The 12853-nt window shown below is 43.9% G+C and overlaps 1 protein-coding gene across 1 annotated transcript in view; it reads left to right on the top strand.

Annotated features, from left to right (window-relative positions):
* The window catches only part of USH2A (usherin), a 398687-nt gene that overhangs the window by 101746 nt on the left and 284088 nt on the right, over window positions 1–12853 (top strand). The window contains 1 exon segment of the mRNA XM_070401429.1: window positions 9047–9277. Within this exon segment, the coding sequence (XP_070257530.1) occupies window positions 9047–9277 (231 nt within the window).

Genomic DNA, 12853 nt, shown 5'->3' on the forward strand with positions numbered 1-12853 from the left:
AAATTCCAAGAAATTATGTTTTATGATCTCTATGACAGGACTCTGTACTTTTATATATTTAATCTATAGTCCAGTCATATTTCATCTACATGCATTTCAGCTAGGTCTCCGTGGAATTGAACTTTGACCTCCTGGTTCATAGGTCAACGCTCAACCACTGACACACCAGCCGGGCTAATAATATATTCTTTATAACATCTCTCCCAAGTGTTTGTTCAACAGTCTGATAGCTTTAGTGGTAGGGCAGCTCCTACCTCTCAGGCAAGTCACACCTCTTCTAAAAGGTTTTTTCTTATATTAATCTGACCGATCTCCCTGCGGCTTCTATTTAACATTCTTTTTCTACTCCCCGGGGGGGCTGTCCTCAGTCTGTTTCTCTTCCTCATGACATCACTTGCAATAAGTTTTTCCATAACAGTGCCTCTTCCCCAGCCTCCTCTCCTTCAGGCTACATTCCCAGGCGGCTCCCACATGCAGCTCGCATGCCTGGTCTCCGGTGCTGTGTGCACAGGCCCTGTCTTCCAGATAAGACCCTGGCCCGCTGAGTGGAGACGCAAACTAAAGGAACTGAAGGGAGACCTGCCTGTCCCTAGAGACTAGACACCCCCTGGGCCTGCAAAGAGTAAAGCAGGAAACATGTCCTTGAAACCGAGCCCTCCCCACTCAGTGCAGCCATGATGTCTGTGCTGCCACCAACCACAGTGGCTGCAGCGAGTCTGTGGTTCTTCCTAAAACTTGTCTTGAGATTAGACATCTGCATGTAGCGCAGATATTAAGATATAGAACTCAACAATGGGAAAGCCAAGCCTTTAGAATCGTCAACAGGTTTGACGTAGGAAAGGACTGAAAGTTGACTTTCACCTGTATGTTGTCTTCTAGTAATAAAATGGCAATTTGGAGGATATATATTACTCCAGTGAATTCTGGTGGTTTGGAGGCAAATTTCACTTGTAAATCTAAATGCAGTTCATATGAGTTCATTATTGGAGATCAAAAGAAGCCAACCACATTCACAAACTTTTTAAAAAATAGAGTACCAAAAATCGCAAGTAGTATCCAACTAAATCATGAAAATGTGTCTTCCTTAAATCTCAGTCAGATAAATGAGAAAGACACTTGTAAAGATTTATCTGACTGTTTCATTAAAGACTTGAGAATTATAATTTGCTTTCTTGTGCTTTAAGTGTGTGTGTGTGTGTGTGTGTGTGTGTGTTTCAATCCGATACAGGCTTAGAATTGGTGTGTTTGATTTAGAATATTCCATCATTACTCCTCTAGTTTTCATGCCAGGGCAAAGCCTGGGATCCCACTTGAGGGAGGGGTTCTCCCTGGAGCGGCTGCTTCTGTCCCCATTGTAAAATCTTCAGACGATTTGAGCCCTGGCTTTGGAGTTGCTTCCGAGGGCCTGAGGGTAATGAGCTTCGGACTGAACCCTCTTAGAGTCTTTGTTATCCTTGAGAATTACCCTTTTAATGGAGGAAATCTGTGCATCTCTATCCTTTGCAAATGAAGTACACTTTAAACCTTTTTTTTAAGAAAAATTTCTTTGGGAGATCCGGTCCTGGAGGGACACTGCTCTTTCCTTTGCTGGTCAGAAATTGACCTCTGCACCGCGAGCTCAGATGAGCCCATCTCCCATTAAGCAGGTAATTAGTGGTGCATTAAGCTTTTTTCTCTGAATCCAAAGTAAAATGCACAGGCTCTTGGCTGCTGGCTTGAAAATACACATTGTTTTCATGCAGGTACCTAAGTCTTTTCACTGCGAATAGGGCCCAGAGTGATTAAACAAGCACTCTTAATATGTTAATTTATAATTTTAATTACAACAATCTTGTACATATAGTCATTAGTGAATACCAATATAAATATTTTTCTATCTTTTTATTCATAATGCATAAACCAATCATCCTGTTACTTCTGTGAGGTCGCCGCTGCTTTTTGTTTCATAATACAATCTTTGTTCTGAGTTATGAATGCATTTGGTTCGCTCCTGTCTTGAATAATCCCTCATTAAGCCAGTCACTTTCGGCTCCACGCTAAAAAGGAAAAAATTATCATGCAAATGCGGCGTGCCATATTAAAAAGCACATTACCAAACACTTCTGTTGCTGTCCTTCAATTAGTTTCCCTTCTTTGAATTTAATTCCATTTGTTGTTAAACTACCGACTTGATGTATGGACTCATGAATCTGAGGCTGCTGCCGGGAAACTGGGGGGGGGGGGGGGGGGGGGCGCGTTTAAAATCACAGCCTCTGCGAAGAGCTGCAGAGGGAGCCGAAATGAATTGGCTTCACCTTTGACAAGAACACTCGAACAGCACCGGAATCCTCTGATGATTCAACGGGGCTAATTATCCAATTATTTATTCCAAGAATCCAGGCAGCGCTTTCGTGAGAGGCTTGGAAGGCAACCGGAGAAATCTGGGAATGGCAATTCCTCTTCAGGAGCTGCGAGATGCGCAGGGTGCTGGCCCAGGTGCTCAGGCAGCCCTCGGCATCCGCGACATCCCCAGCAGCAGGGAGGGATCTGGTTTGTTTGTATGTTTTGCCCTTTCAACACCAGAAATGCCTTTACAGTTTTCCCCACACGTCAGATTCCACCGCTCTTCAGCGATGTTCAAGTTGAATCTCCCTTGATTAAAAGCTTTTGGTTCAGAGCAATACTTTTTAATTGCCTAATGATATAAGTCGGTTCTTCGGCAAGAACCGCACATTTAGGAGTTCATTTGCAATATAACTGAAAAATTCATCGCATGGCAGTAAAACAATTTACTGTTAATTACAAGGAGAAGAATTTGCTCCCAGATTGCCATGAATCATGCCGCACTCCTCGAGATTTATAACAGATGTGTAAGTGGGATGAATTAGCAGGGTTTAATAACAGAGACACAAATCATGCAGACTTCAAGGAGCTTTAATTGATATACTAGAATGTGACGGGCATGAATCACTCAGCCATTCCGCAGCACTGTAACATATGGTCAGCTCAATATGCTGCCGCTTAAATCGGTCGGCGAGTCGTTGGTTGTCCCATATGGTGGAAGCAATATATTTTTCATGATTAAAAAAAATGCATCTATTTTTTAAAGAAATATGATTGCAAAGCATGTTTGTTATTGAACAGTTACCTGAATGCCAGACTCTTTTTTTTTTAATGATTCTTTTTTTTTAAACATGGCAACTTCCCAAAATAAATAGCCACGGCGACTGGTAATACCAGGTCGCTGGAGGCACTCGGAGCGCCACATGGGTGCTGCTTGGCGCACTTGGCCAAGCCTATAGAAGAGCCGTTGATGAGAGCTGTGGTGTCAGGGAAATCCTTCAGACTTGGGCAAAGCCAACCAATGATAGGAATGATGTCACTCTCGGATAGTTCTGGAATGCCAGGATTTGCACATAGAATAGCATCAGTTGAATGGGAGACCCTTACTGAGCAAGATACCCAAGTGGTTGTGATAATACTGTGCCCCCTCCCCAATGTAACCATGAGACCTAACACTTTATATCAGTGGTTCTCAACCTTCTGGCCCTTTAAATACAGTTCCTCATGTCGTGACCCAACCATAAAATTATTTTTGTTGCTACTTCATAACTGTAATGTTGCTACTGTTATGAATCGTAATGTAAATATGATATGCAGGATGGTCTTAGGCGACCCCTGTGAAAGGGTCGTTCGACTGCCAAAGGGGTCAAGACCCATAGTTTGAGAACCGCTGTATATCAACCTCTTCATTAAACGTTCAGTCCTTCAAGGCCATTCTAGAAGAAATCCTGGCAGGCTGTCACAGGCGCACCGTTTCCCTGTCATTGTGGAAGAATCATCTCAGTGTAGGACAATAGGCATCGCGGTGCAAACCAGTAACTGGCAGCCCTGGAACATTTCTCTGTTGGAACTGGGATGGGGCGGCTTCCGGCAAAGCCCCGCAAGCCTCCGTAAATCTGACAGGCTTGAAAAAGGAGTACTGCCGCCTCAGAACTGTGGCTGCCAGAATTTAATGTCAACAATTAAAATTTATTTTGATCCTTACCTACTGTTTATTACTGTTTGTATACACAACAGACCTCACTAATACAGAGATGCACTATTAGATGGAATTACCATCTGTTCAGAGGGAAACGCTGGCATCTGTCTTAGATGCTAAAACTAAAATGATATTATTTCTCACAAAACAAAATTAACTGCTTTGACTCACCAGCTTTAATTTTGAATGTGCGGATGCAGCACCGCAGGAAAAGGCTCATGGGTAAAATACGCGATGACCTCTGTTGCCAGGTCTGTATTGAGATATGTGACTTTAGCGGGGGCTGCACTTGGCCTCTGTGGGGCACAGAAATGGCATTCGGAATTCACACCTTTTAAAACACTGTTTTAGCTTTATAATATGCTAATTGTAGTAAGGCATTAAAGCATCACAATTATAATATGTAAAAATTGAATCAGCCTATATACATACGTATGTATATGTGTATATGTATATACAGAGATAGAGATGTAGATATATTACCCAAGTATTTTGATAGATGCGTCCTAAATATGTGCAAGGAAAGACATGAAATGGACCAAAATGCATCTGAACAAAGCTGCCATAGGTTCCGCAGTGACACCTTTAGGGATATATAAACCCTATCTTCTCAGTGAGATTGGGTTTTAATTTCATCCACACTGACATATATAAAAGATTTCCATTCAGCACTCCGTCCTTTTTTAAGCCTAAGTACCCTATTTAAAAAGGTCCCCAGCCCTAACCGGTTTGGCTCACTGGATAGAGCGTCGGCCTAGGGACTGAAGGGTCCCAGGTTCGATTCTGGCCAAGGGCATGTATCTTGGTTGTGGGCACATCCCCAGTAGGGGGTGTGCAGGAGGCAGCTGATCGATGCTTCTCTCTCATCGATGTTTCTAACTCTCTATCCCTCTCCCTTCCTCTCTGTAAAAAATCAATAAAATATATTAAAAAAATAAAAAGGTCCCCAGAAGTTAGAGGATTGGGAGCACCAAGGACAGTGGCAGCTTCCATCCTGATGTGGAATCCCTGCCGCTACTTTCTGAGGAGCCAGACTTCAGCTTTCTGTATCGCCAAGTAATGAATGGCGGTGCGCCCGCGGTTAATGCATGTACACAGTGCATTAACTGTAACTGTAGTACATTTATTTGTGCTGGAGGAGACTTGAAAATGATTAAAAAATCAATACTTTGCTGTCAGAGAAGCAAGTGTTACGATGCATTTAAGTAGATAATTGCAGAAGCCCCATAAAAGCTTCAAGTTTGGGTAGCAAGAATGCCATAATTACAGTCCAAGCAACGGCCTTTTATTAACGGTGGATGCCAGGGAACGGTGCTCCCTGTCATCATTGCTGGTCCAATCGCAGTTCAGAAATCACGCCTCCTCCTCCCTCCTCCCATGGAGGGTCCTCATTCTGTGCCGGTTCCTGTTGATGACGGCGGATGAAGGCCATGTTTATTCGCCAAGAAGGGAAAGTCCCATAAAGTCTCCTAAAGCAGTACTTTCTGGCTTTTCCTTACATCATAGAACACAGAAAAGTCATTTATAGGCCGGACTGGGGTCAAGGAACATGGGGCTCAGAGCTGAAGGGGATCCATATGTCCACACCCCTCCTGGCTTACTGCTTGGGAGGCAGGGCTTGGAAATGTCCAGTCATGAACCTTTGAACTGGAAGAGATCCTAGACATAATCAGGCCCAATGTACTCCTCAGCAAACAGGGTGTGGAAGAACAGAGACACGAAATAATGGATTCGCCACTGTCCCATATGGAGGGACCTAGAGAGCCAGGCGACAACCTTAAGTGTCTCCATTTCCAGTTGAAGTTTCACTACATATATTCTCTCTTGGAGACTCCTGAACAAAGAAGGCAGCAGGACAATAGTTTTTGTTCCTTTTTTCCTAATCAGAGAAAAGTCAACAAGGCAGCACTGTGTGATCCCTGAGAGTCTGGGGGTGGGGGTCTGCTCTGCTGGTCACTGATTGGATAGCAGTGGAAGCAGGCCAGTTGCCAACTGCGTCTCAGAGAAAAAGTCAAAATCCTTTTCTATTGACATGGTGCCTGAGGATGTCTTATGCTAGCCTGCTCCCCACACACTCCTGGGACGTGGGAGGGTTGTTCATTCCCGGAGCCCTCTCTTCATCTGCAAAGTTGATGATGTTTTGAGATGTTGACACGGTCCTGCAGTCTTCATAGACAACAAACTCTCCCTTAAAGATAAATAAGGAGATTTGATTTTAAAGACCTGCCATCGGCAAGAGCTTCTGCTCGTTTAGCCTTCAGTTCTTACCCGAAGATGTTCAGACTCCACACTACATAAATTTTGCAAGTGTAAATTTATGCATAATGATATGCTATTAATCAGATTATAAAGCAATAAATGCCGCATAGAGAAGAATGTATATTATCAAGCATTTTATGAAAGACCAGCTATAAACAGAAGAGACAGACTAGAAATCAGATTACAGAGCTATTGCAAAAAATGTAAGAACATTGTAATTTTATTCCACATGAAAACAGACTTTGTATGTTGTTATTCTTTGAAATGATGGATATTGAAGTTCCATTTTATAGTTACATTTATAAGATTTTTTCTAAGTAAATACTGGTAGATTTTGAATGTGGATGAGATATGTTCTTTGATCTTTTATCACATGCAATTTAAAAGATGTGTTGTTGGCTACTAATAACAGTGCCTTGCAGTGATACAGAATTTTGTTTTTGCAAAACTGAAAGCAATTATGTATGTATGTATATAAGATTTTGTTTTTACTAATTTTATTTTTTTAGAGAGAGGAAGGAGGGGAGAGAGAGAGAGAGAGAGAGAGAGAGAGAGATCCATGTGAGAGGGCATCATTGATTGGCTGCCTTCTTCATGCTCCCTAACAACATGTAACCCCAGGTACCCAACCAACTGAGCGACACCAGCCAGCGGCACATTTTATGTTTTTGATATCATGTTTTACATTGACTTGTGTGTTTGTCTCCTAACTACTTATTGCAGTTTGAGCTGATTTTGATCCTCTTTTTTTTTTTAACCTTCATCGTAGCTTTTGAAATGTCTGATATGCTGCATCTATTGTATATTTGGAAAGAAACGCCTGTAACATTTCTTGTCAAACTGGTTTAGTGTTGATGAAGTCCTATGGTTTTTGTTTGTCCAGGAAAATCTCTCTCCCCGCCTCGCTGGGTAAATGATTTTAGGTTGTAGGGTCCCTTTTTTCAGCACTTTCTAGATGTCCTGCCCCTCCGGCCTGTAAAGTTGCTGCTGAAGAATCAGATGACAGCCTTATAGGGTTTCCTTTGTATCTAATTTTTTTTTCTCTTGCTTCCTTCGAGATGGTCTGTGTTCAGCTTTTGCCGTTTTCATTACAATATGTCTTGTGTGTGTTTCTTTGGGTTCATCTAGTTTGGAACTAGATCTGTTTCCTTTCCCAGGTGAGGAAACTTGTCAGCCGTTATTTCTTTAAATACAGTTTCCATTCCTTTCTCTTTTTCTTCTCCTTTTGGGAATCCCTATAATGCCAGTGTTTGAGCATTTGATGCTATCCTGGAGGTCCCACAAAGTATCTTTGTGGGTATTTTTTTATTCTTTTTTTCTTTCTGCTGTTCTGATTGACCAGTTACCACTAGTCTCTCTCTGACATCTCTGATCTGGTTTTCTGTGTTAGCTGGTCTGCTGTTAATTGCCTCTAGTGTGTGTGTGTGTGTGTGTGTGTGTGTGTGTGTGTTATTTCAGTTGTATTCTTCAGGTCTGCTTAGTTCTTTGTACACTTTTCTTTGTTGACCTTCTCCCTAAGTTCCTCTCAGGTTGGATGAGCACCCTTATGACGGTTTCTTTGAATTCTTTATTAGGCAAGTGACTTACACCCATTTCCTTAGGGTTTCCTCTTTTCTGGGGCCTTTTCTTGTTCCTTCATTTGAGAGATATTTTTCCTGTGTTTTCTTTTTGTTTGACTTTCTATGTTTGCTTATGTAGAGCCGTCTCTTCCAGCCTCGGGAAAGGAGCCCATACAGAAGCTGGCCCTCTGTAGCCTGTGTGCCAGGTGGAATTGGAGGCTGGTGGGAGGGAGGAGATGGTGGCTCAGGCCTACCAGCTGGAGCAGCGCTGGGTGGAGGGGCCAGGTGCCTGTAGGTGTGAGAGTGGATCCTGATGGCTGCCTCTGATTGGTGAATGGGCTTCAGGAGACCTTGTAGGCAGCCAGGAGCATCTAGATAGAGGCCCCGCTCACCCTTTGGAGGTGGACCTTAAGGAGGCTCTCTGAGCTCTGACCTCGGTAATTCCGCAGCTCTTAGAGCGTTCTCTGGGCTGCCCAGCCTTCCCTATGCAGTGTCTCTCTTGCTTGTTGTACCAAAGGTGGTCTCCTGTAGAAGGGACCTCTGTGTGCAGGTTCCAGGTGCCGGGTAGTTTTGGGAAACTGCTTAGGGCTGGGTAGGTACCCACAGTGCCTGGGGCACTAACCTGCAGGGAGGGGAAGCTGGAGGCCGGGAGGGCAGGTGTGGGTGCCCAGACCTGTGATTCCTGCTCGCAGCTGCCTTTGTTCAGAGGCAGAAGGCTCCAGGCAACGTAGCTGTAAGGAACAGGCTGCATGGCCTGGCAGGTAGGTCAGAGCCCCCCATTGGACCCCCAGTGGCCACCAAGGTTGGGGGACCTAGACAGCCATGCCCCTCTGCTTGTCTGCCCCGGGTTCTTCTGGTGTCTCAGCGTCCGCATTTCCTCTCTTTCTCTCGTTTATGTCAGAAGCTGTCCATTCAACGCTCGGTGTCTCTGAGGGGTAATTGCTGCTTTTACACACGTGTCTCTCATTCTGCTCACGGGAGGGCAGCGTCCTCCCAGCCACCGCCATCTTCTCTTAGCCATTCAAACTGTTTAGTCACATTGTGGATAAAGTCTATCTTGTGGTTTTGGTTCCCAGAACCACACACATCCTTGAGAATTTGATTTCGAGTGTGATGCCCACAGTTGCACGGGTCCATACGTGTGAGGATCTGTGTCGGGAGACGGGAGCCAAGTTCTCGAAGGTAACACGTGTTTTCTAACGTTTAGCGCCAGCCCAGCTGAGGCCGCCTCTGGTCGAAGGGGTCAGCGGCACAGCCGTCCTCGCTCGCTGGCTCCCGCCCGCAGAACTGAACGGCCCGTCTCCCGTCTATCAGCTGGAAAGGAGGGAGCCATCCCTCCCAGCCCCGGGGGCCAGGGCGGAGAAAGGAGTTCGCTTCCCCGGACACGGATATTATACATTTCCCAGCTCCACTCACCCCGTCAACACAGACTTCACCGGTGAGTGTGTCTGACGGCCCTTTATTGAAGAGGCACGCAGACCCAAAAGCTTTTCTGTTATTTTGATATCCCTTTACAATGAATTTGTATGATGCCTATTTATAGGAACACCAGTTCAGCCTTTTGATAACTTTGGCTTGATTGTGTCCACATGTCTCTCTCTTTGTGGGATTCTGGAGAAAGGTGGGAAAGTGGAAGAAAGGAAAGAAGAAAGTAGATAGGGAAAAGCTGTCTTCGTGGGTCAAAGTATGTGATGAACATGGCTCTTGGACAAAGTTTCTAGAACTTTTTTTCCAGAACATTAGTCACTGGCTCTGGGAAGAGTTCTGTGGGCAAATGAGTGCGGAATGCCCTCCCTCTTTGGAGGTTCCCGGGCACATCGGGTTATTAAAGCCTCTAAAAGGAATGTAAGAAAGCTCTTTAACTTTGTTCGGGTATGTATTCTTAACACTTACACGATGTAACTTCTCTAGAAAGTATAATCACTGTTAATATGCCAGGTTCTGTGGAAAGCATTACAGGAAACGGTATTTCAGGGAAAACATGCCTTCTAATGGCCTGCGATAGAGTAAGGCATCTGCCACTGGCACAGAATGTAAAGGCGCCGGAACACCCCAGTGATCAATATAAACGCATTTTAATATGATGTTGTGGTGGTGGTTTTGAAATGAGAATCAATGCGAAGACATCTCCAGCACAATACCAAGCATTTAAGTAGGGACAGCATCCAACCCTGCTCATGTGCCTCACCCAGCTCCTGGTCTTACTAGAATATTCTGGAAGTTGTTACCTCTAGGATGTATAGTACTTCAGAGCACCATTTCCCTATAGATCAGGGGTCCTCAAACTTTTTAAAAAGGGGGCCAGTTCACTGTCCCTCAGACCGTTGGAGGGCCGGACTATAGTTTTAAAAAAAACTATGAACAAATTCCTATGTACACAGTGGTGGCAAAAACACCAGGCGGGCCGGATAAATGTTTTCGGCGGGCCGCAGTTTGAGGACCCCTGCTATAGATAGTAGAAAACTGTAACTCTTTAGGCTTCCTACTTCACTTTCCCAATTTACAAAGTATAATATATATATATATATGTGTGTGTGTGTGTGTGTGTGTGTGCATTTTTCTATAAACTCATAAGGCTTTTGTCATTTTGGAACAAATAGCTGGGTGGTGGGGGGGTGGAGGAGAGATTGAGAAAAAAAGAGAGAAAACTCATGAACACAGACAACAGTGCGGTGATTGCCAGGGGGAGCGGGGAGGGGAGGCTGTGGAGGAGGGTACAGGGGAGATAAATGGTGATGGGGTGGTGAGCACACAGCGCAGTGTACAGATGGCGTGTTGTTGAGTTGTGCACCTGAAACCTGTATAATTTCATAACCGGTGTCACCTCAATAAATGCAGTTAAACACACACGCACACACAAATAAATGTTTCATAGGTTGGGGACAGTGAAATGGAATTTGCGTTAGGAACAGTAGCGGGAGCATTACTGTTTTCTCCTCACCTAACATCCTAACATAGTAAACAGTGTGCTCTGAGTGAGGCTGGCTGTGGAGGCGCGAGTGTAATGAATCATGATTGCCCTCCAGCTGAGCTGTGTTGGGATTAATGAGCACTTACCTGGCCTGGTGCATGGGCACCGTCACCGAGAGCTAGAAAGTCAACCACTCACCCCCCCTAAAATGCGAACCTTCTGCTTAGTATTTATAACAGTCAAAGGAAGGAAGGAAAAGAATCTGTGGGTAAAAACGGAGACTTTTTCTCGAATGGAAACGGAAACTCCCTCCCTGGCCCCACATTCGGAGCAGCATGCACTCCCCTCACCTGGGTGTGCTCTGTGAGCCCGTAGCATGGATGGCCGGCCGGCCAGCAGACAGATTTTTGATGGGATCACCTACTGTTGCAGCAGGAAAGATGGAGTGGCCCGTCCGCCGTTAATACATTTAGTCGTCTGCGCTGTCTCCGGAGCCGGCCTTCTCCTCCGAGGTGCATGGGCTCGGGCAGATGTGGTGTCTGGGAAGTCTTCCAAATGCTGCTTTAAAAAAGTTAGGCCTTGCGACGCAGGGTCCTTCTGTCTGTAACAACGCCTCCAGCTGCACAGAACTGTGTTTGGAGCGCACACCATTTGAAGGACGAGGCAGAGAGATCACAGTTTGGCTTGCACTGCTCCCTGGAGCTTTGGTGATTCCTGGAGGAGGAATTCTTCTGCATTCGGGCATGTCTGGGGGCATCACTGGGCCCTTATAGTGGTAGCTTCGCCTTACTTTTAAAGCTCTCTTTAACTTTACATCAAGTTATTGGGCGTGTTGTTTTATATACTTAAAAAATGGTTTGTTTGCTTTTCAGTTACCATTGACATTCAATATTACATTAGTTTCAGGTGTGCAGAATAGTGATTATATAACTTACAAAGTAATCCCACTGATGAATCTAGTACCCACCTGACCACACATCTATTGCATGTGTTACCATATTACTGTGATTACAAGATTGTTGACTATATTTGCATCCCCGGGACTGTTTTGTAGCTGCGCATTTGTGCTTCTTAACTACGCCCTTCGCCTTCTTCACCCAGCCCCCTGGCCCCTTGCCATCTGGCAAAGCTCTGTTTGTATATCTGAGTTTGTTCATTTATTTTGTGTTTTGGGATGCCACATATAAGTGAAATCCTATGGTATTTGTCTTTCTCTATCTGACTTATTTCCCTTAGCATAATACCCTCTAGGTTCGTGGTCGGCAAACTGCGGCTCGCGAGCCACATGCGGCTCTTTGGCCCCTTGAGTGTGTCTCTTCCTAAGCCTTAGGAGTACCCTAATTAAGTTAATAACAATGTATCTTTTTTTAAGTTTAAAAAATTTGGCTCTCAAAAGAAATTTCAATCATTGTACTGTTGATATTTGGCTCTGTTGACTAATGAGTTTGCCGACCACTGCTCTAGGTTCATCCATGTTGTCACAAATGGTAAGATTCTTTAAAATTGGGATAATAATACTACTTACTGTATTGATATCTATTAGGAAGGGAAGGATTACAGGAGATAGCCCACCTAATAAACTTTGCACAGTGTCTGCCACACAAATTAGTTAGCATTCATTAAATATTATCTGTTAACCTATTACTCCTTTAATGACTATTAAGTAAGTGCTTATGGTGGGACAGGAGCTTTTCTAAGTCTTCTGCAGTTTCAAAAATCAACATTATATTACCTCATTTTCTATGACTTATACCAAATATGTTTGCCTAAATGTTTTATCTGGGGAATGAATAATATGCACTATTTATATTAAAATATGCTATTTAATGTTGTTACTGAAATTGTTAAGTTGATCTACCTGGCACTGAGACACTGGACAAACTACACTTCTGTCCAATAAAGATTAAATTTACTACATGCCCATGTAGTAAACTGAGGGTTGTACTAACTGACCAACACCTTTAACTTTTAAATTTTAAATCTGTGACTATAGAATATTTAGTTGCCTCAAAAATTCAAAATAGAGATTATTACCAAGGCATCTGTGAGTGTAGAAACACACAGATTTTTAAAAGGATTGTTCAGTTACATGATTCTTTTTTA

Source organism: Myotis yumanensis, unplaced genomic scaffold (assembly GCF_028538775.1).
Source record: "Myotis yumanensis isolate MYYU_CA2020_CCGP unplaced genomic scaffold, mMyoYum1.0.hap1 SCAF_22, whole genome shotgun sequence".
Taxonomy (NCBI): domain Eukaryota; kingdom Metazoa; phylum Chordata; class Mammalia; order Chiroptera; family Vespertilionidae; genus Myotis; species Myotis yumanensis.